Below are 22349 nucleotides of genomic sequence, written 5' to 3' on the forward strand. Positions count from 1 at the left end.
ACCTTCAGGAGGAGGCCCTGCTAGGGCCGTAACAATATAACAGAAATGTTAAAGGCCCCAAAACAAAACCATGTGGCAATTTTTGTCAAATTGATGAGAATCACTCCAAAGCAGACCCCAATACACCCACCCAGTATCTCAACCTATCAACCATAGCTTGGTCACTCACTGGTGACACGTTTCAGTGGAATAAGCTCTAAAAGCCAGACTGAAATTTATCAAGAATCCTGTATTTGTATCAAACAGCTGTTCTCTCAGATGCTGAGGGTGAAGACTCAACCAGCTGTTAACTATTCTATTCGACTCCTAAAAAGACAAGAATCTAAAAAGAAACTAAAAACTCATGGAAAACGTTTGGATACATCAGGAGAGCAGCAGAGCTTTCCCCGTTTACTTCTGGATAATCAGGCTCCTTTTAACAACCAGAGGTGTCGCCCCTGCTGGCCAGTGGTTTTTTTTTTATTTCCTGTGTTTCTTCCACATACATTTCACTGTGTGAAGTTGTTTTTTTTTTTTGGGGGGGGGGGGGGTTTCTGGGGGGTAATTCGGCCCACATTTTCAGAGTCCGAAATCTTGTCTCCCCTCTGCATACTACCACCTTCTCCACCTCCCACCCCCCTCTCGCCTGTGTTCAGCCAGCTAGATTGAGTTCAGCCCCTTCGGCTGGAGGCTCGGGTTTATCTGGAACTAAAGAGAAAGCTATTCAGGAGCTGTGCGCCGCCAGGTGAAGGAAGGCTCCGTTTTGGACGCTGGGGGGGAGCGAGAGAGGACCGAGGGCCGGGGATTTGACTTTTTCTGTATAAACTCGGGTTTGTGAGGGCGAGTGGGGAGCTATGGCGGTGCTTTCTGCGCTTTGGGTGCTTTTATTGTCCCAACTATTGATATCATCCTCAGCCCAGGTAAGAGTTACTAAGTTATTACCCTTCTTTTTCTTTGCGCGTCATTGGTGATGGGTTTGTTTTTTACCTGCAGATCTCATGTAGTAAGCCAGTAATTTAAAAAGTGTGTCTTTTGTTTTGGTGACAGTGATGATGATGATGATGACAGAAGTGACTCTCTTCCGGCAGGTTTCAGGCAGACATTTACACACTACCTGAGAACCTGATGCTTTCTGTAAACCTTTTTCCTTAGTTGTACATATATTGTAATTAATCCTGACAAATTAAAGAGGGACTAAAATGAACAGGGGTCTCTCTGGTTCTGCAGGTTTGTTGCTCTGCAGTGTAATTGTGTGCAGGTGGCTCTCTTTTGCGCTAGTTAGTGAAGTCAGGCCGAACCTGTGGAATGCGCGGATTGGAGATCAGTGCGCACAATGAAACCTCTGTTCACTCCCTGACTGAGCTGAGCTGTGGAGCAAGTCTTTAGAGCAAAACTGTTGTATTGGGTGATCATAGCAGTACAGGTTTAATTGAAGAGGATTCTCATAGTGTTCTTACAGCACTGATTTGAATAATGATTTTCATCGTGATGTATATGGTTGCCGTTACATCGTTAATATCAGTTGTATTATTTTCTATCTCTCTCCTTCTCTCTTATTCAGTCTCACAGTCACTGTGTCAAAATATGCCAAACATTTATCACCACTTTCTGTTGCCTCCAAATTTTTACTGCATTCCATCAAAAGAGGGTTGATTCTCATTAATTTCATGTTCCAGAGACCAGGCCTCAGAGGAGCTCCTGGCCTACAAGGACCCCCAGGGCCACCAGGAAGGGATGGCACTGACGTGAGTAGACCAAGGGTGTCTGCATATAAAAACACCTCTCTGTCACTTAGACTATTAAACATGCACCAAAGTTCAAGACGATGGGAGTTAAGAGTAGATGGTAAGCACTTATATTTTTGTGGGTAATAAACCCACATATATTAATTTATTTTAGATTTATTTTCATATTTTAAGCAAAATTGGGAGTAAAAGTACAGAATAAGAATACAGACAGATGTTGGGGGTTTTTTAACCGAAAATTTAGTTTATATAGAAATTCACACTCAGTTACGTATGGTATACTATGGTTTGCTTGTGTTTAGGTGTGGATAGGTGATATTATTTATTAGCATTATTTGAGTGACTCCTCCCACAACCCCTCCTACAAGTATTAAATAATAATGATGGCTATTAGGTAGGCAGGCTTTAAGTTTATCTTGTGAACAGAGTTGTTCTAAATTAGAAAAACTTATGTTTTCTTGAAAAAAAACATTTTATTTTGTCTACAGTGCTCCTTAAGATGATTACAGGACTCATACAGTGTTAAGGCCATTATATCATGTAGTTAGACAAATCAGAGAATACAGACAATGTTTTTACATTCCCCTGATGCCTTGCCTTTAAGGTTTTTATTGCAGGTAAGCATATGATGTTATAGTAAAAAAATTAATAGAGAGTAAAACAATAAAACAAGGCTTTATTTGCACAGGGATGAAGAGGAAATTGGATTACAGGCAAGCTAAGTAAAAAGAACAACTTTGCTAACGTTGCAGAGTACTCCCTTATCCTTTCTGATTTTTGTCAAACTAAACTAAAAAAAGAAAAACACTGAAAGCAAATGTTGTCCATGCCTGTCAGAAAACTTTTAGTTGTGACTCCAGTGAAGCTTAGGCTAACAGAGGGCCCATTCATACATTCCCCAACCCCGTGAGACCATCTGAAGTTACACCTCATACCTCCTGCCTGCACCTTCAGCACCCCTCCCCTATACAAACCAAACTGTCATGTGACCGGTCAGCATCAGGTCGCTGACTGGTTTGGTAGTGTTTGCTCTTCCCCAGTCACAGCAGAAGCTAAACATTGTATAGAGTGAAGCAACCCACAGTCTCACTGCTTCAGTTACCTACAACACTAAGTTACTGATGAGTATTAAAGATGGGCTAATGCTAGCTCTCCAATAAAACACTAAAGTTTTTGGGTCTGTGTAGCAGTGGCTTTGAAATTTGTCTCTTTCAAGATTAGCTTGAAAACAAATTTACTTCTTTTTTTTTTTAATCTGATTAACAGGGTAAACCAGGACCTCCCGGTCTGCCAGGGAAACCAGTAAGTATTCCAACAATTTTAGCAAAGTGCGTTTTATTCAGCCACAACTATAAGCATGCACCTAACTGTAAGTGTTTTTCTTGCACCTTTTGAGTTCCTCAAAATAGGTCAAATTATTGTAAAATGGTGTTAAATAGCTGCAACTTGTTTAAAGACCATGATCCAGAGACAGAATTGTTTCTCCTCCACTTGAAGTAAAATGCATATCCATGAACTATGGAGCAAAGAAAGGCTGCCATTTAAATTTAAATAGTGAATATGCAACTCACTAACAATTAACTAGATGTGCAAAACAAATAAATTAAGCGTAACATTATTAGGAGTCTTTCCTACTGCTTCATAAGTAATCAGACTAACCTGCCTTCAGTCAAAAGAAAACATCACCTTGGTGCCTTAAATAACCTGAAATCAGAAATGTGTTACTTTACAGTCTTTCTTTTAGGTTTTCCCTTTAACGTGTTTACCTTTATTTTAGTTTGATGATGATTTTGTGACACAAGAAGAAGAAATCAGTTGTTTATCTGGGATGTAAATTACTCACTCTGCTTTTGTAGGGTCCCAAAGGGAAAGCAGGAAAACCAGGGGGACCAGGACAACAAGGACTGCCGGGACTTCCAGGTGTCGATGTAAGTGTCTGATAAGCAAACACAGCCAGTCCTTAAACTAACAGGACACCAGCTCTGTTTTTATCTGTACACAAACATAGAGATGCTATAAAATGACCAGTTACTGTTTAAAACATCATTGCACTTCCTCTCCAGGGTTTGACAGGTCCCGATGGTCCTCTTGGCAGGGATGGACCCCCAGGAGAACCAGTAAGTTTTTCTCAGTTTTATGAGCTTTCTGGGACACTGCGAATAAATTTAAAGATGCACTAGCTGGGTTTAAAGACCTCCTATCTACTTCACACTGGCCTTCATAATTTAGCTGAAGTCAGCCACTTGCAAGACACATGTAGGAACGTATGCATGCAAACTCTGCATGTTGATTCTGTTGCATGAAGATGCTTAAGAGGCCTAACAGGGACAAGGTCTGTGCTTTCTCTGTCAGCCTGGATTTGTCAAGCTGGCTCAGCCTCCTAGTGGGAATATTTTTAATGAGGGATCAGAATCGGATTTATTTCTACTGCTTCCATAATCCGGCTAGGAATGCACACAGTTTCCCACCAATCTGTGAAACCATGGGAGATAATGAACTCTTGCCCCAATGCCGAGGGTAAACTGGTATTATCCTATCAGAGGCACAAGAGAAGACAGAATTACAGCACCTATGACATCAACTGCTGCTGCATCTTAAAATGAAACAGGAAGGCTTTTCTTTACCATTGTGAATATATGAATATAACATATGATATGATAAAGACCGTGTGGCCACTATAAAATGGCTTCAAAGTGACCAACTAGACAGATAATGCTCTCACTCTCCAAACCCCTTAGCAATTCCACTAATTAGCCAACTTAATGAGGAAGCTTGTGTCAACCCATGTCACTGATTACTCAGACGACTACACTGTTACTGCTGGCTCATAGTACTGAAGAGTCATGCAAAGACAAACAGGATTAAAGTGCTAAAGTCTTTGACAGAGTCAAAGTACAACTAACTGAATCAGACAAAGTAAAATCTGTGTGAGTGTATACACAGCAACATCACAACCATTTGTTTATGATTTGTGTGACAGTATGTCCTATTACACGCTGAGGAATGGAGCGAATTAGTGTAACATTGCTGTGTTACATCTGTTTGTTTGGAGTCATTTTGCCAATCGTCCTCTGAGGCACCACAAATACAGCTGGGAGGAAGTAAACAAAGGAGAACTAAAAGAAAAGAAGACGGGGCACCTCAGCAGACCACAGTTTGATCATTTAGTCCAATAACTTGAAAAATAATTATTGAAAAAGCATCTTATCACTGTGTCCTCCACAGCTAGCCTAAATCTTGGCTAGAAAACCAAACTTAGGCCCAGCCAATGAGATTATCTGTTTTTATCTTTCTATTGCTCTTTCTTTCTTTTGTTTGTTTGTTTGTTTGTTTGTTTGTTTGTTTGTTTGTTTAGTTGGGAGGGCATCATTGTATAAATATTACACATGAGTTCAAATAATATTTTATTTGTAATGTGCAATACTAAATATTTGACGATATGCTTTTGTTCTGAGACCTCCCCGTCCTCCCATGCACGTGTGAAAAAGTGTCATAACGACACACGAGATGCTCACAAAAAAGCAGTCTTTATAGCTCAGCCCAAAAAAGCCCTTTAGCTCACATATTTCACACGATTCACACGTTTTTTTTGCCGACATCTTCCAGTACTGATGATGGGAGAGTCCATCTGCTAAAGTCTTCTGCAGTGCATCCCACAGATTGTCTCTGGGGTTGAGATCTGGAATCTGTGGTGGACAATCCACGAGTGAAAATGATGTCTAATGCCTCGTGAACCACACTTTCACAGTTTGAGCCAGAAGAATCCTGGCACTGGCATCTTGGAACATGCCTCTGCCATCAGGGAACAAAAAATCCATTGATGGAAAAACCAGGTCGTTCCACATATTCAGGTAGTTAGCTGATCTCATTTTTTCAGGTACATAACGTTGCTCAGTGTACGCCTCCAATTCAGTGCAAGAATCTCATATTTTTTCTATGTTCATGTTCATGGACATTAATTCTAATATTTTGTCATGTGAGCACAAATTTTTGAGTGACATATTTAGAGATAATAAGATAAGATAAGATAAGATAACCTTTATTAGTCCCACATGTGGGAAATTTGTTTTGTCACAGCAGGAAGTGGACAGTGCAAAAGTTATGAAGCAAAAATTAGAATACAATAAGAATAAATAAAGTCCACAACTGTACAGAATAGAATAAAATAAAATACTATATACAGTAGAATAAAATAAAATATACAATAGAATAAAAATAGAATACAAATGCTGTATACAACTGAGTAAAAATACAACGATGCCAGAAAAGAGTATTGCATTGTTGTAATTGTTTGTATTGTATTGTAATTGTTGTGTCAGAGGCACATATTTTGTCCAGAGAAAGCAGGAAGGAACCATCATTGCAAACAAGAAATCAAACCTTTAAAAGAGATCACAGCCATTGAATTTGAACCCAGACAATAACCTTTTTCTAAATCCAAGGTAATAATTCTTAATGCCTAACTTAAACCAAGTTGAATTTAGGCCCCTTGCATGAGCAGTGAAATGATTTACTCCATCCCCAACCCATCCAAGTCCTCCAACCTTTATTTTTCATTTATATGCCATAAATAGTAGCAGATCACAGATCTGATACAGCATGACAGCAGGTGTTTGGGTGGGCACGGGTTGCAAAGTGGCTTGCAAATGCACAAAAACGGCAGACAGACCAAGACAAATTCAGCACTGCATGATATTAACCAACTGGATGCATAAAGTGGCATCAGATGAGTGTTCAGCTGATGTAGCTCTGTTGTTAAGATCAGATGATCTACCAGAACTGTGGGCTGGCTCTTCCTGACCTAACACTAGGCTGAAATGTATTGCCAAAACTATGGAAGCTTGCGTCGAGATAGACGTTGTACTGTTTGAAACTATTTTTTTCATTTAGAATAAGTTGATGTTTATCACCAGTACTGTTCATCCTGCTGGAATAGCAGACTTTATTAACACATAAAACACAAACTGTTGCAGACAGGCTACTTTAAAGCTAAAGTATATATATAAAAAGGAAAAAAATCGGAATTTCTGTTATGTCTATATGTGAGCATTTATTGTAGCGTCTCTACTTTACAATATAAAGTGCCTTGGGGTGAGTGTTTTTATGAGTTGGCGCTATATAAATAAACTGAACTGAATTGAATAGAATGGGCCTTAAAAGTTTCTGCTAGGTGTGATTATGCCTGAGAGGCTGATTGTGATTTTGTGTATCTACAGGGTGAAGCAGGTCCTCCTGGGCCACCTGGAACTCCTGTAAGTAACCCCACATGTGTAAAACCTAACAAGCCTTTATTTTCCTCTTCTCTTATAAGTAAGCGCATGACTGAAGCTACTGTTACACAGAATATTTCCCTAAAATACTTTTACCCACAGTAATTATTAAACCTACAGCAGTTGCTTTTTTCCAACTTTATTATTTCATGCTGAGAGAATACCTTTCTGTACTTGTGCTCCTGTTAAGTCAGGTTTATGATCAGCTCTTGCCTGACTCGCGACAAAATGTGACACTCAGTGTCACATTTTGTCTTAGGATTACTCAGATGTCATATACATAAGCACACACTAGCCTCAAAGCAACAATCCATGAGAAATATTCTCATGGTGGATATTGTTTCAGTGTGTGAATCTAATCATTTCCCAGGTGTTTGTGACTTAATTTGCCTTCCTGTGTCTTCCGTAGGGCAGAGGGAGACCAGGAGCTTCAGTGAGTACACAGCACTGTCTTTTTATGTTGTTCTGGGGGAGTACACCTGTGGTGTCCTTTTTTTATTTATTCATTTTTGCTTATTTGCATTCTGCGATTAGATGCTCGTTATTCTTTGATGTAGTTCAGACAGTGTGCGGCATATGTACTCTGGTGGCATGCGAACACCCAGTCTCTTTTGTTTCTAGGGACTTCCCGGCACCAACGGGTTGCCAGGCGGACCCGGACCCCAGGGCCCAGTGGTGAGTGTCTCTAATTAAGATCTCCTGTCATCATTAAGTGATTTCTTCATTCAAATAAGAATGAGGTAGTCTGTTTCATTTCTGTAACTACAGGAAACTCTTATGTTCCGCTTGATTTTTAATGTGAAAAGATAATCGCAGAAAATGTATACACGAGCCTCTGCAGCAGAAACAATAACTTAATAGGAACATTTTTTCATACAGCCTTATCATCTCATCTAATCGACTGCGAGAAAGGAAAAAAACATATTTATCAACGTGTCAGAGCACTCCTTACGTTGTGGTACATCTTATCTCCTGTTGTAAAGCTAACAGATCCTGTGATCTCAGCTTCAAATCAACCACGACAACATTGCCCTAAATTTCTGTATACTGTAGCAGGAGGATAAGAATAACCACTGACCGAGAAGGATACATCGTCAGTGTTTCTACTGGGTCACACTTTATTTAGGCTGAACTCAGCTCATTTGTAAAAGCTCAGTAGGTTTCCAAAGACCCCGCAGGCCTGTTAGACGTCAGTGCAATGTTCAGGCTACTCTCAGAATTACTATAGCAACGGGTCATCGGTTGTTCACTGAATAATCATAAATAGTGTTTGATATGGGTTTTCTACAAAAAAAGTCTAGCAAGACGTTTCCTTTTTAAATTAAATTATTCTGATTGCTCTAGAGGTTTCAAGTTTACTTCACTCTGTACAGTTAAGCTCAAACAACAGTGTGAAATGAAAACAAGAAAATCACTTTTTTTTGAGTATAGTACAAAGAAAATTCCTGATTTTAATCTAGTTCCATCACAACCTTCCAAATTAAATAATCACGTCTTTTATCCTGAGATGCTGAAGGTGCTTCTGCTTCCCCTGATGCTCCTCTGTGTGTTTCTCAGGGTCCTGAGGGTCTTCCAGGACTACCGGGACCTACTGGCCCAGATGGACTCCCAGTAAGTGCAGTTATCATTGTATATCTGGTGTTGGTACAGTAGCCACATTGTCATATTTTCCCAGTCACCCAGTGGATATCAGGAAAAGCACTAAAAAACAAAGAATGCAGCAAAGTCACGTTTAAAGTAAATGTCGCCGTATTTCTCACTTGTGTGTGTTGTCATTATTCAATCTTTCAGGGTCTTCCCGGTACACTTCATGATCTCAATGGAGACCTTCTGGTAAGTGTTTCTTGTGAAAACGGTGTGATTGCAGAAAAATGAAGATGTGCTCTCTACATGCACTGGCTGTAGAGGTCTCAGTTTTTTGTCTCTGTACTCTGCAGTGTCCTGCAATCTGTCCCCCTGGCCCGCCTGGTCCTCCGGGAATGCCGGGATTCAAGGTAAACAGAGTTTTGGGGGGTTTTGTTTTGTGTTGTTTTTTAAGCACGATGCTAGACCAAAGGTGGCCGACAGGAAAGAGTCATACTATAAAAAGCAATTTAAGTAGCACTAACAAAAGTGTTTCAGAAATGTAAGATGACCTTCTCAGAATGCATCTGCTGCTACAGCCTATATCTACTAACCTACCAACAGCAATGTAGCATGGCATTGCTCATGAAAAAAACAATGTATGGAGTTAAAATGCACAAAACTAAATGTTTGGCATTCCATTAAAATTAAATTTAAAATGAGCTGAATTGTGGGAGCATTGCTTAAATGATCCGTAGTCCATCACAACTGCACAGAGGAAGCTGTGTGGTGAAAAGAAGAAGCAGAGGTGTTATTGTCATACAGTTTATTAGATCTAGATCACAGTAAACCCAAAATGTTGCTGAAATCTCCCAGTGTGTAAATATAAGCACTCGGCCTATGACGGCATTCACTTCTGTGTGTGTTTGTGTTCATTTAGGGTCACACTGGGCATAAAGGAGACAAGGGAGAACCTGGAAAAGATGGAGAGAAAGTGAGTTAGATATATGGCTTGAAGATTTTTTCCTGTTTCTGTTATTATTATTTTATATTACGGCGGAAATGAGCTTCCTCCGAAGGGTGGCTGGCCTCTCCCTTAGAGATGGGGTGAGAAGTTCGGCCATCCGGGAGGGGCTCAGAGTAGAGCCGCTGCTGCTCCACATCGAAAGGAGCCAGCTGAGGTGGTTCGGGCATCTGACAAGGATGCCTCCTGGGCGCCTCCTGGGTGAGGTGTTCCGGGCATACCCCACCGGGAGGAGGCCCCGGGGCAGACCCAGGACACGCTGGAGAGATTATATCTCTCGGCTGGCCTGGGAACGCCTTGGTGTTCCCCCGGATAAGCTGGAGGAGGTGGCTGGGGAGAGGGAGGTCTGGGCCTCTCTGCTTAGGCTGCTGCCCCCGCGACCCGGCCTCGGATAAAGCGGATGAAGATGGATGGATGGCTGAAAAGAGAATCAACATCTTTCTGTGATTTAATGTTTACATTTTGCCCTGTTTTGTCTGTAGGGTGATGCTGGACCACCGGGTCCACCAGGTCTTCCTGGCACTGTGGGTCTGCAGGTGAGATTTGCCCACATAAGTTTTGCTGATTTAATGCACTACGAAAAGGATTTTCTGAAGAATTATTTGATGATAATAGGTTGTTGTTGTCTTTTGTTGTGCTTTCAAAATGTTCAAATGCTGTGTTTCAGGGTCCACGTGGTCTAAGAGGTTTACAAGGCCCAATGGGACCTGTAGGCGACAGAGTAAGCAGCTTTTACCTGTTTTCACTCAGTAGATGTAGATTTGTGTCAGGGTGTTTCTTTTGACCTCGTTCTCTGTTTGTCCCCAGGGCTTCCCTGGTTTCAGAGGCAAGCCTGGCATCCCTGGCATTATTGGAAAGACAGTGAGTCTCCCAATGTTTATATCACAAAAATAGAAAGAGTTTATTAGTCCTGGTTAGTAGTTCACAGCTTAAATAAATGGCAGATCCCATCAATGAATAGCTGTGTGTGTGTTTAATCTGATGTTTCCAGGGTGGTGGCGGAGAAAAAGGACCACAGGGATTCAAAGGACCCAAAGGAGAAATAGTATGTAAAAGAATTTTGATCTGTGATTTGAGCGTATACATAAGATGTAAATATCAAGTCTCAATGTGTCTTTTAACAGGGTAAAATTGGTCCCAAAGGAGCTTCTGGTGGACCAGGGCCCAAAGGAGAGCCTGTAAGTGCAAATATACAGAATTTAAGATTCTATATTTATATAACCTGTTAGAACAATGCGAGTCATATCTGATGGATTCAACAGGGAATTCCTGGCAGAGATGGCAAAGACGGAACCCCAGGGTTGGATGGTGAGAAGGTAAGATGCTTTTTTTTTTTTAAATCTTTTGCTTTAACTGCTTAATTAAAGAGATTTTACACCAACTATGACGTCTGTCTGCTGACAGGGCGATCCTGGACGCCACGGGGTAGTTGGAGAGAAAGGACCAAATGGCCTTCCTGTAAGTGTTATTAATAATCACCACTTTCATCACTGCCATGAGAATCACCTTCACTTTCTGTGCTTTATGATGTACATTCATGTCATTTTTGGGGGGTTCTAGGGTCTGCCAGGAAAGGCTGGTACAACAGGATCTAAAGGAGAAGCTGTGAGTATCACCACAAAATCTATTCTAACTTTAAAACTATGATTAGAAACATGGAGGAAAACTGTTATGTTCTCGTTCCTTTACACCAGGGTGATCCAGGAAAGCCCGGGGAGATGGGACCCTCTGGAGAGCCAGGGATTCCTGTATGTATCTGATGGTGCTTTTAGGGAGTTACAGTCTAATAAATGTGTCACTTGACCCAGCAGGTGAGCTCTCTAAACTTTTCTGACTTGTCTTGCAATTTCTTTCACTTCTCTTCAGGGTGAGATTGGCATCCCAGGAGAGAGGGGGATAGCAGGTCCAAGAGGAGTGGCGGTAAGTTAATGATCACGCTGTATATTAAGTGAAATCGTGCACTACCTGTTGGTGCATTGCTGAAATTCTAGCATTGCTATTTTAAAAAAAAAATCAGAAAAAGCCTCAATATAAGCTCTGCCACATTATTAAAATTCCTGCTGCACATCTTTTGATTATAACCCATTTATAGAATTTAGGCTTAGGAGTTTCCAATACTTTAAAGTTTGCTTCTTTAATGACCAGTAGGCAGTTTTTAAAGCACAATGGCTGAAAAAGAGATGGGATTAACAGAGCCCAAAGTAAAAGGCTAAAACGAGGAGCAGTCTACAACATGGTACTAAATTGGAATTAAATGAACCACTGGCCTTCCATGTGAATGATAATCTCGAAGAGTGCTAGGAGTATTTTTCTCTGATTCAGTGACTTACTAAGGTGGAGTAATGGAGCGATACCTACAGGGAGAGCAGGTATTCATGAGGGAAGAATTTATAAACAGAGAGATCTTTGTTTTTCACATCAGAGCCTGCAGCAAGGAAAGAAAGATAAAACTCGCAACGGAATTAACAGCCCTACTATCACACAACGCACTGCATAATAAATCCTGCCTCACATAACGACCTCCTGCATTTGTTTAGTTTCTCTTACCCGAATCAAAAGAAGGAAGCATCATTAATTTCCAGTGCTTTTTTTTTTTTTTTTTTTGTGCTTCATGTTTTCTAGAAAAATGACATGACTATGTCTCTTTCTGACAGGGAGGTATTGGACCAGTGGGCAACCCTGGGCCTCGGGGAGTGAAAGGCTTCCAGGTAGTTGCTTTAAATGATTTATCATCATCATTTTTTCTTATTACTATTTCTTAATTTAATGACTTTGTGTCATGTGCTGCAGGGAGTCAAAGGAGACTTGGGAGATCCGGGTCTTCCAGGACCAACGGGAATTCGTGGAGAATTTGGTGACAGGGTGGGTTTTTAATTATTCAGGAGAATGATGTCCCTGTAACATCTTAAAATGTCTATTTTGTCACCCCAGTAGTCCAAAATGCAAATGTGACCAGTTTACAGCTGAAGTAGAATATGACAGCAAGAAATGTAAAGTAATGGAGTGACTGACTTATTTGTTGCTAAAAAAAAAAAACAACCCCAGTATAAAACAAACATGGACATGTGTGGGTGTGTCCCCGCGTATCTCCACACAATCACAGTGGAGACGTGTGACTGTCCAGCTGTGTTCACGTTAGGACACTGTATCCCACTGTATTACCATCCTGTCTCAGTCTTAGTGGTATAAACTCAAACTGCAGCCCAGCACAGACACAAAGTGGCCTCCTGTTCAGAACATGAGGACAGAACAAAGCCAGCCTTTATACCAGTCCTGGTTCCCCTCAACCAGCCCACCGTGCTTCCTTTCATCCCCCACCCCCATCCTTTTCCCAGCCAGCCGGCCTTCAATAAATATCTCTGCATGCCTCTTATTTATTCTCTCATTCTCTTTTTTTCAATCCTATAGGGCCCAGTCGGGGCTTCTGGACCTAAAGGAGACATGGTAAGTCACCAACATCTCCACTGATGTCCTGTGATAGTTTTCATCCAGCTTTTTGAAAAGTAAACTAAAGAAATGATTATTTTATATGTATAGTCCTGCAAATACATCGATTTTTCATAAGCTTATAAGATGAAAGACTTTCTTCAGTTATGAGTTATGTCACATGCAGTTCAGATCTCACGTTGTCATTTCAGGGTGTTGCAGGAAGTGATGGGTTACCAGGAGAGAACGGAGATCCTGTAAGTGTTTTCGTCATTGTCTGAATACTAACACTGTGCGGTGTTCGTAACCTACAGAGCAGTTACTGTGTTTGCAGTAGTTAGTTGTACTCTTGGTACAGAGGCTAAGACCATTCCACCTACTCAAGTACATGCACATGTCTTTAACGCACTTCATTGTTTTGTACAAGTGTATTTGGCTCTACGGGTCCTTTCACACGGGTTTTATGGTGCTGGACAAAAAGTTTTAGGGAGGTATCTTTTAGTTTTTGCTGCCAATGGATCAGAAAACACTGAAAATATGGATATTTGTACATAATTATAAACAATTATTTAAATCTACTTATTCTGATAGTGTATTTCTCTGTATTTTAGCATGACTTTGGGCTCTTATCTATTGTCTTTATCCCCTCTTTTTTTTATTCAAAGCTGCATGAAAGATGCTGTACCAAACAATGTTTGACTGTTTGAATGCTGCATACTGTTCTGTAATATAACGTTTTCAGAATTATCTAAAACAATGTCCTTATTTCCAGGGTCCCTTTGGGCCAGTGGGACAAAAAGGGCAGGTGAGCTATATTTCCTGTCACATTTTGCAATGTTTTGTGCTTTTACATCTTAGAAATCAGCTTTTTATCACCAAACTATTAACATCTATTAACACCAAACATTTATCAGATGTTGTGTGTGGGTGTAATTAGCAGCAAGTTTGTTCCAAACTCCCTCTGTTTCTGCTCCCTCACTAAACATTTAAAACTGGCACCTAGCTCTGAGCTTTTGCCTACTTATCAGAGTCACTGCACATGATTCAGCCTCACATTCCATGTTTAATAGGATTAATTAGAGATAGGTATTGCTGCTTTAGCTTTATTGGCCTGTTTGCTGCTATGGCCACGAGGGAAAGGCGAGTAACATTAAGCTGCAGCACAATTTATGTAATTAGAGACAGCACTGATGAGCCACCCTCTCTTAGTCTCATTTACTGTTTGCTGTGCTAGTTGGAGTAATTATCAAGCAACAAGATGCCACCCTCGCGTTGTTTCAACAGACCCACTTTGCTCCTCATTTGGTGTTTAGTCAGCGATCAAATGTTATGGATGTTTTCAGCTTCAGTTTGGAATAAATCAATTTGTTTTTGCAAACATAATGAGCGATTTAACAGATAATTGTTGTTGATTGTAGCCAGGGAAGCGAGGTGAACTGGGGCCTAAAGGCGTGACAGGTCCACAAGGAGAGGTTGGGGGAAGAGGGCTTCCAGGAAAAGAAGGCCCAATGGGCTTCCAAGGGGAACAGGGTGTGCCTGGACTTCCAGGAAAGAGAGGTGTACCTGTAAGTGTGCTGTTCTTTTTTCTTTTTCTTTTTTGACTGCACAAAACTACCTGGTTAGAACATATAGATGTAAATGGTTTCATATAAACTGCCTCAAATCTGGTGTTTCAGGGTAAACTGGCAAGTGAGCAACACATCAGAGAGCTATGTGGCCCAATGATTGATGGTGAGAGATCCTAATTCAATCTTCACGTGTAACTCATTCTATTGTCAAATATATATATGTACCGGTATATATTTTTTTAAATGTGGGGTTTTTACCTTTTGGTGCTTCTCCAACATGTAGATCAGGTTGCACAACTGGCTGCCAACCTGCGAAGACCCCTGGCACCTGGAATGGTGGGCCGCCCCGGCCCTCCAGGGCCGCCAGGAAAGCCAGGAGTTGCAGGCTCTATTGGGCATCCAGGTGCCCGAGGTCCACCAGGGTACCGAGGCCTGCCAGGAGAACTTGGAGATCCAGGTCCCAGAGGTATGAAAAATAAAACATGTCACAGGAGCACAAAAATAATTTCACTGCTGTTTAGCCTTACGGTTGCATAATCAGATGGTTAACATCAATGATAGAAGACATACTCAGATCCTTCACTCAAATAGCAATAGTACACAAGTACCAGTAAACACGTTGTATTAAAAGACATATTAGCAACATAACAACTTAACTATTCAAAAATAAAAATATTCATTTTAGCTGGAAAGAGATTTAATCATTCATTACTTCAGTGTAGAAACAATACATGAGATATTTAAGGCTGCTGATTACCAGCAAAAGATTGTGAGATGATTATTGGGCTAAAAAAACTTTCTTGCTACCCAAATATGAATTCTGTTTTCTTACTTTTGTTTGCTTTTCCTTACTAAAATATTGGATCATTTGATCTAGCTAAGCCTCGAGCAGTTACTTCCATAAAACCATCCCGAGTTTTTGGGGTTAAGAGAGAGCCATATTTGGTGGAAAAGCTAATTAGTCATGACAAAAAGCCCCACTGGGATTTTTATAAGAGGCAGCAAGACACAAAGGTTTGAATTCACTGTAAAGTTTAAACTGGTATAAAAAGGAAACATGTAAACTGTACTTTAGCACAACACCTATGTAAATGCACTTTGTTTCCACCACCGATTGAAATTTTCTGCTTTCACAACAGGTGATGTTGGTGAGGCAGGTGATAAGGGATTCATTGGTAAAGCCATTGATGGGCCTCCCGGAGACCAAGGATACCAAGGTATGTGCTCTCATACGGAGAACTTCCATCTGAACCAGTCATTTTCTTTTTTATACCTACATTTGAACTACTGTTCTAAACATCCACTCATCTCAGACTTTGACTTGTCAAACAGACATAAGTGTATAAGTCTTCTATCACTCCTGCAACTTCTAACTACAGCACATTCCCACAGGTCTTCCAGGGGTACCTGGAATTGTTAAAGATGGGCGCGATGGCTCTCCAGGAGATCCAGGTGAGCCCGGAGAGCCAGGCAGAGTAGGCAGGACTGGGCACCAAGGACCTCCTGGAATCTGTGACACATCAGCTTGTCAGGGAACATCACCTGCTGGGAAATCCTCTAACCCCAAAAACAATTAAGCATAAGTTCCTGCACCCTGACACCATCCACTCCGAGGTGAGAGTTATAAGTGAGGATAAAAGGAATGAAAGAAGAGAGTGGCCACAAAAAAAAGTCCTCTTTATTTAAATACATGCATCACAAGTTGGGAAGAGTAACATCAGACGGTGTGATATTTCTGACAAAATAGAGGAACATCCAGCGAGTGACATGAACATCAGTGCAACTGAGAGACAAAAAAACAAACAAACAACTTTATGATATGAAATGGAGAGAGGTAAGGAGAAGTGCAAGAGAACAACTGCATTGATCCAAGTACTATCACATGACAAGACTTGACTTACAAACACCTGGAAAGTGAATGATGAGTCCTTTGTGTATAAAAACTTTGTACATGTTGCTTCAACGCCCCAAACACTTTGATTAACATCCTTCTGCAGATAACACTAAAAAAATGGTGACTGTCTCTGATGTGAATGTGCATTTATCATGGCCCATTATGTAAATCACAGATGTTACCTCAACATGGAAATAAGTGCAAGAAGCATAAAAGCCTCTGTGGAGGAGCTGTGTATGTACTGTAAAAGGAATAAAAAAACAAAAATCCAGGTTCCCAGACATTGTGTAGATTAATGCAAGACAAAAAAGATTTGAGTCTTCTTTTTTTTTTACAGCTTGTTTTCTGTTATTGTTTTTTTTATGACATGTGAATTTGATTCTTCAGACTTCAGAATCAAAAGCAAAATAAACTCATGAAAGCATAAATCACACATTGTAAAATACAGTTTAAGAATATTAGGAACAAAGTATTTTATTTTTTTTTCCCAATCTGCAATGACCACATCCACTATGTACTACCGGTGCTGTAACTATTAAATATACATGACTTTAAATACTATTTATTATTTGTGGGTGACTGTTGTATGTACAGTAAGATGCTACAGCGACATGTTGTAAGAAAGAACAAATAAAGCCACTTTTCAGTAAAACATTACTCTTCTCTACATATCAAATGAACAGTCTGCTTTTCAGAATACTCTGCTGTAAACACTGAAATCAAAAAAGTCCATTAACTAACTAGGAAGTAACACTTACTTTGATACCAAACTGCTTAAATATCCAAATACAGAACAGATGTTGGCAGGCACTCAGTAGAAAACATTCTGAATGAATAAAAACCAACAGAAAACAAGACATTAAAGTGCAATTTTGAATACAGGGTATAAATACTGCACATATTATCAAAATAAAATAGTTGAAGGGACGGCATCTGCCAACTAGAGCGCCGCCTGTGCTTTTCGAAGAGAAACAGCGCCATCTGTGTGTGGAAAGCCCTTCCTTTCCAAAAGGTTGATGTGTTAAACTCGGCCCTCACACTACCTGAACTAATCCTTCCAGTTTCTAGATCGTTGCAGTGTGATCGAAAGGATATATTTTACCATGTCAACAATACTTCATCTTAACCCCACACCCACACCTCACTGGGCAAGCCTGAGCTACTCTGACAGTTGAATTTAGTTTAGTGGCTGACATATAGAAGAAAACAATGAGGAGAGGTCACTGCTCTGCTGCCAGGGAAATGCTGCTCAGTGTCTCATCCATCCTGTGGTGCACTGGGTCCTGACCTGAGCTGGACTTACCAAAGCGTTCTCTCTCATGAGCGAAGACTTTCTGGAACTCCTGCAAACAGAAGAATTGGAGGTTGAAGTGGTTCATGACACATAGTACCAGAGATGTTTTATCTTCCTGCAACTCTGTAGCTGTCTAGATCGCCCTTCTGGTGGCGGTAGTGCATGTTGTAAGTATGGCGTGATTTTATTTGCTGCGTTGTACATTTTTTTTCAGCATAATCTAACTGCAGCAGATGATTTCTCTCAGTTAAAACAATAAAGTTTATTTGATTTTAAACTGTAAAAATGTGAAGACTTTAGTTTGAACTCTAAATAACAAAAGTCACAAAGTTTCCTTCACTAATTAGACAGGCAGCAAGGGGAAATGTAATTAACTCTTATCTTCCAGCCACAGCTTTCTAGTCTCAGATAATTCAGTTAGAGGACACTTTTCATCAATCACTTTTCTACACATGCCCACCTCTTTAAAAGTGTCTCCATACGTTTTAGTAATGTATCTCAGGAAAGCTGTGGTCCACTGCAGGGTGGTGACTTTGTCCGTCTCCGAGTCACAGAACGGCACCAACGTGTTCAGTTCATCACAGCACAAACGAATCCTCTTCCTGTACGACAGCGCAGACAATGCAGATGATTTTGAGCGATGCAGTCCTGTATATTTAATAATCAGTCATCAGTCACTAAGAATTCTTTGGTAACTCGTCAGCAGTTTCAAATCATGAACCATTTAACTTCTGAGTGTATCGGTTTTAAACTGATTTAGCATTTGCATAGGAATCAGGTTTCTTTTCAGTCCTCAGTGACACTCTTATTTTAAATCAAAATAAATCAAGTTTCCACATAAAGCAGCTAAAACTAATGATCACAACCCAAAAGATGTTCAGTTCTGATGCGTTGCTGTTGCACTACTTATCTGAATATATTCAAACGAGGACTGAGTTCACTTAAATCATGCCATCACCACACTGTGAGTGCGAGGCTCTGAGAAGAAACTATGAATGCACTTTTGGTAAAAGGACTGGTTCTTATTTAGCACTTTTCTACTCTACTCAAGCACTCAAAGCGCTTTATACAACATTCGCCCATTCACGCAAGCACTTTCTATTACTGAAGGATGCATCAGAGTACAATATGGGGTTCGGTATCTTGCCCGGTGATACTTTGGCATGCAGACTGCACAAGCCATGGATTGAACCACCGACCTTCCAATTAATAGATGACCTGCTAAAACAGAGACAGACAACCACACATATTCAACTACAGCCACCGCTAACCAGTGCACCACTGTTCCACCCGAAATAGAGGACAAAATGTTTAAAATTTGTAAATAGTTTTCTTTTTGTGCCTAAATGCAACGCCTTTTAAATCTCTGACCTTGAAAGCAAGCACACTTAACACACTTTAAGCATCCCAGGATATTCCTGAAATGCAAATGTTTATCTTGTTGCACACTGGATGCAGGGACGCTTCCATGTGTAACCTTCGGCTGCTCACCTGCGCTCCCTCTCCTTACTGTTGTGTCTCTCCCGGCGCTGGCTGAGCAACATACTAGATCTAGCAATTTTCCTCCTGCTGCTCTGTGGCTCTCCAGCAGAGTCTGGGCCGGCTTTAGCAGCTTTGGGTATCACCGCAGCAGGTATCACCGCATCCTCTGTGGAAAAAACCCAAGCATGTGAGACCAAGTTAGACACAGCCTTTCAGTCCATAATTGTAGCCAACAACACAGTTATGGCTTATGAAGAAATATTAGAATACTAATTATTACTTTCTAGATTAACCAAAGGCAGCTCTTCTGCTGGGTGAAAATTTAAAACGCTCTTGGGGATCATAACCTGAAATTAAATCAGAAAAACCAAGGATTAAACAGTGGGCTCTGCTTTACCATTAAGAAATATTAAAAGCACATTGATTTGTTTTTTTTTCCCCCAGCATACCTGTCCACACGTGTTGGTGACTGGGCCATAAACACCCTCTATATATGAACTAGACACCCCAAAAGAATTTGCTCTGTCCATTTTCACCCACTTCTGCTTTGGAGGATGCGTGACTGTCTCTTGAACCTCTGCAGACTGCTGAAGTATTGTCAAAAAACTGAAACATGACATATCACACAAAATGAGTACATGTATGCTATACTTTAATAAAATGATAGTCACATATAGTATATACATATCTCTGAAACTTACTTGCTGAGAACTGCAGACTGTATATCTTGTTGTCTTGTGGTTTCAGCACACATGGCGCTAAATCTTTTCTCTAAGCAAACTCTAGCAGCTGGTCTGGTGCGATTCTGTACAGACTTCTTGTCACTGGTAAAAGGTTCAGCTGGGCTTTCTTCAGCTCTAATTCTGGCCAGCACAAAACCTGGCACCTCTCCATAAGACACTGGTGTCTTTTCTCCAGGCATTACTATACAGTGGTCTTCATTTGAAGTTGATAGATCAATAGCCTGAGCGCTTCTGAAGGGAGAAATCACTGTGGATGTGGCCTGTTCTTTGACCATCACTGTAGAGAGGTGACATCTGACATCTGGAAACTCTGACTGTGCCTCCACATGGGCTTGGAGAAGATGCTGAAGGTGAGAACAGTCAACCTCTGTCATCTCCATCAGCCCAAGCTCACTGCCCAATACCTCCCCATGTTCATGGGTAAAGCATCCACCTTGACTCACAATCATTCCAGCAGAGTCACTTATCTGTTCTCTCGATGAAGGTAACACATTGATGTTTTTACAGGTTGAAGAAAAGGACATATTTCCCTACAGATCAGGAAAAATATTAGATATAATACAGACCACTTACTCTAAATACTTTGTTACTTAAAGTTACTCTTAATGTTAGCTAAAGAAATTGTATAATTATAATTTAGGTCGTGAAGGTACGTTGTCGTGAATTTTAGCTTAGCTACAATTAGCAAAGGAGACGTTGGCATAACCTGGGCAAAATCAACAGGCTGTACCGCCATTTTAAAACTTGTAATACTATTAGAAACTCCAGGGCATTTAAAACAATCAGTCTTAAGTTATACAAATGCATAAAAGGTTATTATTACTGAATTAATAAAGTCTTTGTACCGCTTTCTGTTCGGGGATTAGCACGTATTAATGCTTGGCCTCAGGCTGTAACGACGACCGTGTCCAGTTACCGGCGCTAACCTTCTCCCCGTCACAGATAAACCTCCGATTATCTCAGTATACAATCATTTCTTTAAGCTCGTAAGCGGAACTTTAAACACAAAAACAAGCGGAAAATATACGAGAGGTCCTAAAGAAAACCGACAGCTGTCATCATAAATTACTTATGTCAAATTAGAAAATGTTATTTTTTTTATTGATCAGTTAGGGGGCGGAATAGTCCTACTTTTTCCACGCTTTTCTGTCATTCAGTATCTTTTTGGCGATCAAAAATAGTTAAATATGTTACATTTTTATACAAAAAACAGAATATGTAAATACATTGATTGCAGCTTCTTGAAACTTCATGGTTAGACAACTACATTTATACATGCGCATAGATAGATAGATAGATAGATAGATAGATAGATAGATAGATAGATAGATAGATAGATAGATAGATTTCCAGATTTTCTGTTTTGATTATTTGATTCATAAAAACTGAAAGAGTGTCATTTTTTAAATGAATAAAAGCATTTGCACCTAAAAAAAAATTAGCACAATAAAAAAATATCTTAAAGTCTTTAGATATATAAAATAACTATCTAGTTTGAACCTCGTGGGGTCCAAAACAGACTGTGTCTCATGTGTTAAACCTGTTATGGTCTGATGAACTTTCCAGATTTACCTCATCTCCTGCTCTGAGCAACCTGGGATAGGTTTCCCCCACACAAATGACCCTACCTTCCATAAGTCGTTGAGAAAATGAATTAAATATATATTACAAAGAAAAAGAAGTTTAAGCACCACCCCTAACAGCACAACTGGCCAACATAGTACTTTTCTACATAACAAAAACTGTTCCACAATACTCATTCACATTGCAAAAACTGTAATGACTTCCTTATTTATTTTAAATAAAAAATTATTTCCAGTTGCAGTTCAAACTTTATACAGATTATCTCTTAAGACCTGAGAATAACACTACTATGGAAAACAGAGAAATTAATCCTAAGTAAAATGACAGAAAACAACAGAACAGCAGTAACAATGCTTGAGTTAAACTAGACTCCTGCAATACAAGTTTTATACATGTGGAGGGTTACAGAAAATATGTAGACCCACTTTCGCATATTGTGATTTCCACACTACCCAGCAAGAGGCCTCGAAAACCTAAAAACGAATTAAGTATTGCCTTAATTTGCCTGAAGTTTGAATCCATTGTGTGTGTGTGAATCAGCACCCACTTTACAAGACAACCAGTAACAATTAATACCTCAGAGTCATGAGTAATCTTTACAGTGATCAGAAGATCTGAAATGTTTCACCGAATAGTTTTAGCAGTTTGTATTTAAATAAAATAATCCAGCTTTTATGTCTCAGAATAATTTATTGCCATAAAGGTAGTAAAACTGTCACTTTTCTTTGATATGAGATTTGCTTGTTAAATTAACTGGTTTTAAGCTATCAATCTAAA

General features: G+C 40.1%; 2 protein-coding genes across 6 annotated transcripts; one reads left to right on the top strand and one right to left on the bottom strand.

The window, feature by feature from the left end:
- The first annotated feature begins 622 nt into the window (after window positions 1-622).
- On the top strand, window positions 623-16740 carry col9a3 (collagen, type IX, alpha 3). Its single transcript, XM_004546204.3, has 32 exons — window positions 623-899; window positions 1656-1724; window positions 2991-3026; window positions 3581-3652; window positions 3788-3841; window positions 6941-6976; window positions 7404-7427; window positions 7616-7669; window positions 8552-8605; window positions 8786-8827; window positions 8932-8988; window positions 9498-9551; window positions 10064-10117; window positions 10249-10302; window positions 10389-10442; window positions 10573-10626; window positions 10706-10759; window positions 10844-10897; window positions 10986-11039; window positions 11142-11186; window positions 11276-11329; window positions 11448-11501; window positions 12236-12289; window positions 12372-12443; window positions 12990-13025; window positions 13220-13264; window positions 13780-13812; window positions 14426-14572; window positions 14684-14738; window positions 14859-15041; window positions 15715-15792; window positions 15968-16740. The coding sequence occupies exons 1-32, from the start codon at window positions 834-836 to the stop codon at window positions 16150-16152; spliced, it is 2037 nt and encodes a 678-aa protein (XP_004546261.3). The 5' UTR covers window positions 623-833; the 3' UTR covers window positions 16153-16740.
- A 49-nt stretch (window positions 16741-16789) lies between these two features.
- Window positions 16790-22231, bottom strand: LOC101479216 (uncharacterized). 5 transcript variants are annotated; one of them, XM_076878433.1, is made up of 8 exons: window positions 21561-22231; window positions 20432-20518; window positions 19947-20332; window positions 19695-19851; window positions 19526-19592; window positions 19255-19411; window positions 18224-18365; window positions 16790-17812 (listed from the first exon to the last, which is right to left on the bottom strand). In XM_076878433.1, the coding sequence occupies exons 1-8, from the start codon at window positions 21621-21623 to the stop codon at window positions 17690-17692; spliced, it is 1182 nt and encodes a 393-aa protein (XP_076734548.1). In that variant the 5' UTR covers window positions 21624-22231; the 3' UTR covers window positions 16790-17689. The 5 variants fall into 5 exon arrangements, with proteins under 5 accessions (XP_076734548.1, XP_004546264.1, XP_076734549.1 ...); XM_004546207.2 differs by lacking the exon at window positions 21561-22231 and adding an exon at window positions 20834-21328; XM_076878434.1 differs by lacking the exon at window positions 20432-20518.
- Window positions 22232-22349: the final 118 nt, after the last annotated feature.

The sequence above is a fragment of the Maylandia zebra genome, linkage group LG20 (genome assembly GCF_041146795.1).
Source record: "Maylandia zebra isolate NMK-2024a linkage group LG20, Mzebra_GT3a, whole genome shotgun sequence".
In the NCBI taxonomy this organism is placed as follows: domain Eukaryota; kingdom Metazoa; phylum Chordata; class Actinopteri; order Cichliformes; family Cichlidae; genus Maylandia; species Maylandia zebra.